Source organism: Gymnodraco acuticeps, unplaced genomic scaffold, assembly GCF_902827175.1.
Source record: "Gymnodraco acuticeps unplaced genomic scaffold, fGymAcu1.1, whole genome shotgun sequence".
In the NCBI taxonomy this organism is placed as follows: Eukaryota; Metazoa; Chordata; class Actinopteri; order Perciformes; family Bathydraconidae; genus Gymnodraco; species Gymnodraco acuticeps.
The window spans coordinates 226,714-230,686 of NW_022989820.1; the positions used below are offsets into that span (position 1 = coordinate 226,714).

The 3,973-nt window shown below is 44.9% G+C and overlaps 1 protein-coding gene across 1 annotated transcript; it reads right to left on the bottom strand.

Moving 5' to 3' along the window:
- Positions 1-745: 745 nt before the first annotated feature.
- Positions 746-3,596, bottom strand: cited4b (Cbp/p300-interacting transactivator, with Glu/Asp-rich carboxy-terminal domain, 4b). Its single transcript, XM_034233751.1, has 2 exons — positions 3,379-3,596; positions 746-2,514 (listed from the first exon to the last, which is right to left on the bottom strand). The coding sequence occupies exon 2, from the start codon at positions 2,503-2,505 to the stop codon at positions 1,636-1,638; it is 870 nt and encodes a 289-aa protein (XP_034089642.1). The 5' UTR covers positions 2,506-2,514; positions 3,379-3,596; the 3' UTR covers positions 746-1,635.
- Positions 3,597-3,973: the final 377 nt, after the last annotated feature.

The window sequence follows — 3,973 nt, forward strand, 5'->3', positions numbered from 1 at the left end:
ATAATGAATGCAATTATATGAACACAATTATTTTTTCTCCTTCAAATATCTGTAGCTGAGACTGGAGTTTTTTCTGAATTTGAATTACAGTATTATTATTTAAAGCCAATTCTCTGACCATTCACTGGGGGAGAAGGGAAAAGCAGCACTGTCTTTGAGTCAGGGCTTACAGGCTTTAAGTCAGTTAAACCCCCATCAAGGTAGGCATTCTTTGGTCATTTCACCTCCCCCACCCACACACACTACTCTTTACACACAGAAAAAGAAACAAATGTTTGTGGTGCTGTAGAGGAACCAGTGTTATTCAAATCCTGCTTTTGTGAGCCCACCAACCTTTGAATGAATATCTTTCCATTAAACCGGCTATCTTGCAACATATAATGTCAGCGCATGGCATTTGCTTAGATAAGCAGCAGGATAAAATGTTGTAAACATATTTGACTGTTTTTACCTGAGATGTCATCGAAGATGTGACATATAATACAGCTTGCTAACCGTCAGTCATTATCGCTGTGTGTCAATCACGTTCCTATCAGTGACATTAATAGTGGAAATAACAAGTTAAGGAAAAGATATTGGAACGCCGAGAGATGTGGAGTAGATATATATCCTTTTCAAATAGCATTAATATTGTAGCTGGATAAACATTTCCCTAGAAAGAAGCTGAGGTTTCCCTTCACCCGCAGGTTAACTTAAGCACTTAGCTAGCGCTCCACTGCCCGGGGGAAGAACTGTGCAATGAATGGAAAAGCAGGCCACATTTCTATCCAGGCCATCTTTATTGATCCTCAAACCCCCTTCACAGAGACCATCCCCCCATCTTGACCACAACAAAAGGGGACAATATAAACAACCAATAAATAAGAATCTGCGCGATTAAGGCGGTTCTACATCTCCAATAGAACACAACAGTGTGGACATGTTGGAGTTATACAGCTTCATACAGAAAAAGCAGTAGATTTCATAGAGAACATCACATCTAAAAAAGGCAGCACTTAACCAAAAGTGAACCATTTTTAAAATAGGGATGAGGCTCCCATTCAAATGAGTTAGCATTGTACTTCCATTGTGTCTTTTTTTAGACGACCTTGCCATCTGAGCTCATTTAAATACTATGCCAAATAGAATGGGAACAAAAACTTGAGCTGAGAACTTCATTTAAAAATGTTCTCCCCCATCAGACTCTCAGATTATTTTTTTTAGACCACCTGGTTCCCAAACTGGAGATGGTGGCTGTTCTTTATATCAGTTTTCTCAGACAGGAATAAATAAATACACCCTTTTACTGTTAAACTGTCTTGGAGTCCGGGCTAGGAGGCTACACAGTGTCATAGCATTGTTCAGAGTGGCTTTAAAGAATTTCAGCATTTCTTTGTTACATTCATGTCCAGGAAATGGGAGAGGTGGAGCTCTGTCTGCAGCCAACCGCCCTCTGGCCACTCGCACATGTAAGACTCGAGCACTGTGTGTTCCCTGTGGATATCCAGAGTTATCTTCTGTGCACCCTGTGACCCAACGGGGCTTGGCTGTACAGGGAGGTGTTCACTAAATAAAAAGTGATAAGCACTCTGCGTCCATCCTGGACAATTCTCACTCTTCTGTCTCCATATGGGCTCCTTCGTTACTCACTTCCTCTCAGCAACTGACAGTGCTGGGCTGCTGTTTGCTGACAAAGTCTGAAATAAAGTCAAACTCATTCTGGCCAAGGAAGAGTTCTGGCAGCTCTTGGACCCGATCCAAGCCCAGCTCCATGACCAGCGAGGTCAGAACCTCCTCGTCAATCATATCTGCGTCCATGCCGTTTAGGGCCAAAGCGGGTCCGGCCATGTGCTGCATGTTAGCCAGCTGGGCCGGGTTCATGCGGTACTGGGTCGTAGGCCCCATGTGGTTCCCACCCATAGGTCCCAGTGGGTGCCCATGGTACTGGGTGTTTAGTTTTTGCAGCTGCATGCTGGCCATGAGTTGCTGGGACGTTAACCCTCCATTCATGAACTGTTGCTGCTGCTGCGGGTGTGCCTGCTGCTGTGGATGTGGCGCCTGCTGCTGTGGATGCGGAGCCTGCTGCTGCTGTTGTGGTGGTTGTTGTGGTTGTTGTTGTTGTTGTTGTGGGTGCTGCTGCTGTTGTGGGTGCTGGGCCTGTTGCTGGTGCTGTTGTGGATGCTGCTGTGGATGCATGTGATGCTGCTGCTGAGGGTGATGTTGCTGGGGTTGACCGTTATACATCATGTTACCAGAGGTCATCTGGTGGTGCCCCATCTGGGCCCCGTTCAGCTGTCCGTTCATGGGTCCAGCCACCATGCCCTGCCGCTGCCTCATGGCCGTCTCCATGTTGGCCTGGGCGCCGCCGTAGTGCATCATCTGGCCATTGGGCATCGCCCGCATGCCCTGCTGGGTGGCATGCTGCTGGTGACCTGCCTGCAGGCCGCCATTCATGCCCATCCTGTAACCGTGGATACTAGCGCCCGCTGAGTTGTGGTTCATGGGCATCATCAGATGGTCTGCCATGCCTCCTGTCTAGGAACAGAGAGGAGAAGCTGTTAGTGGAAGATGTTCTGAAGCAGTAAAGGGGGCGGCTACTGGATCATGACTGATGTAGCATTAGCAGCTGACCATGTGAATCAGTATTACTAGAACACTAGCACATACATAATGGTACCATGTGTGAGATGTGCAGGAAATGTTACATTGCTGTGGGTCAAACACATTTTATTCCCACTTCCTATAGTGACCACACAATTCGTCTTCATTGAAAACGATAATATTTTCCATGTAATGTCACAAGTCCAACTAAACGCTTCCGGAAAAAAAATATGCACTATTGTTGTGCCAATTGGCGACTACTGAGAACCTAACGTTGGTTTAGTCTTCTTAACAATCTCACGTCTTTGTGCCAAAGAATGAACGCCCAGGTCGGAATAACAGGTTAACATACATTGTTTGGGTGCATTTTTCAAACCAGATAATTCATGCACGACGGGATCGACAAAACGGAGGAAAATACATGCATCGTGTAATGCATTGCTTAAAACCTAATCTGTGTTGCATGTCAGCTGAGACGGAAAAATTTGTTACATTTTACGCACGTAAGGTTGCAACAAAGAACACTGACATCATGCAACATCTCACCAACAGCTGAATCACCACATTTCTAACAAGGCACCGAATCCAACAAAGGTTTCGTTTTTTTTACGATTGCTTCCAAACGATTGGTTTACATCTTTGTATTCAATCATCATGTTCCCTGTAGCTGAACACTATTCATCTGTTTAGTCGCGAATTTAAAACAAGGCAATGCAAACAATGGAGCAGCAGCCCCGGAGACCACCACAGACCAAAAGCCCAATTCTCCTACAAATGCATCCGTTAAAAATCACTTACCCGTGTCCGCTACGTTTTCACAAAGTTGCGCGACTTTGCTTCGGCTCCGTTTATTTAAACGGTGTTCCTCTTCTCCTCTGAATTACAGTATATATTCCACAGGGTTACGCTTCATGCTCAAGCGGGGATGGTGTGCACAAAGACTGCCGCATCAGATCTTGAAACGACTGCCTATTTTCTGGGTCAACTCTGGGATTATGTACATCTAAAAAACTCAGAGGAAGGCAGTCGGGGAGAGGTGGAGCCTCGGTCCTGCCTCTTCTTTGTTCCTATTGGCCCCTACTTAATAGAATTGTGCATGGGCGTAGAAAAACAGGGGCTGTTGGAGAACTGTGACACAGTAGCCAATTTAAATACCCTCCTCCCCACTGTTTCTTTTTGAAAGAATATGTGGACGTCTTGTTTGTCTTCATAAGTATCTGCTGCTCCTGTGGATGAATAGTGTGAATACAAGGGCAGTCATTAACTTGTATTCATTTTAGATAGATAGATACATGGATACATCAGATACATTCATAGATACATACATATAAATAGATACATACATAGACATAGATAGCCTACATAGATACATACATAGACAGGTAGATAAATA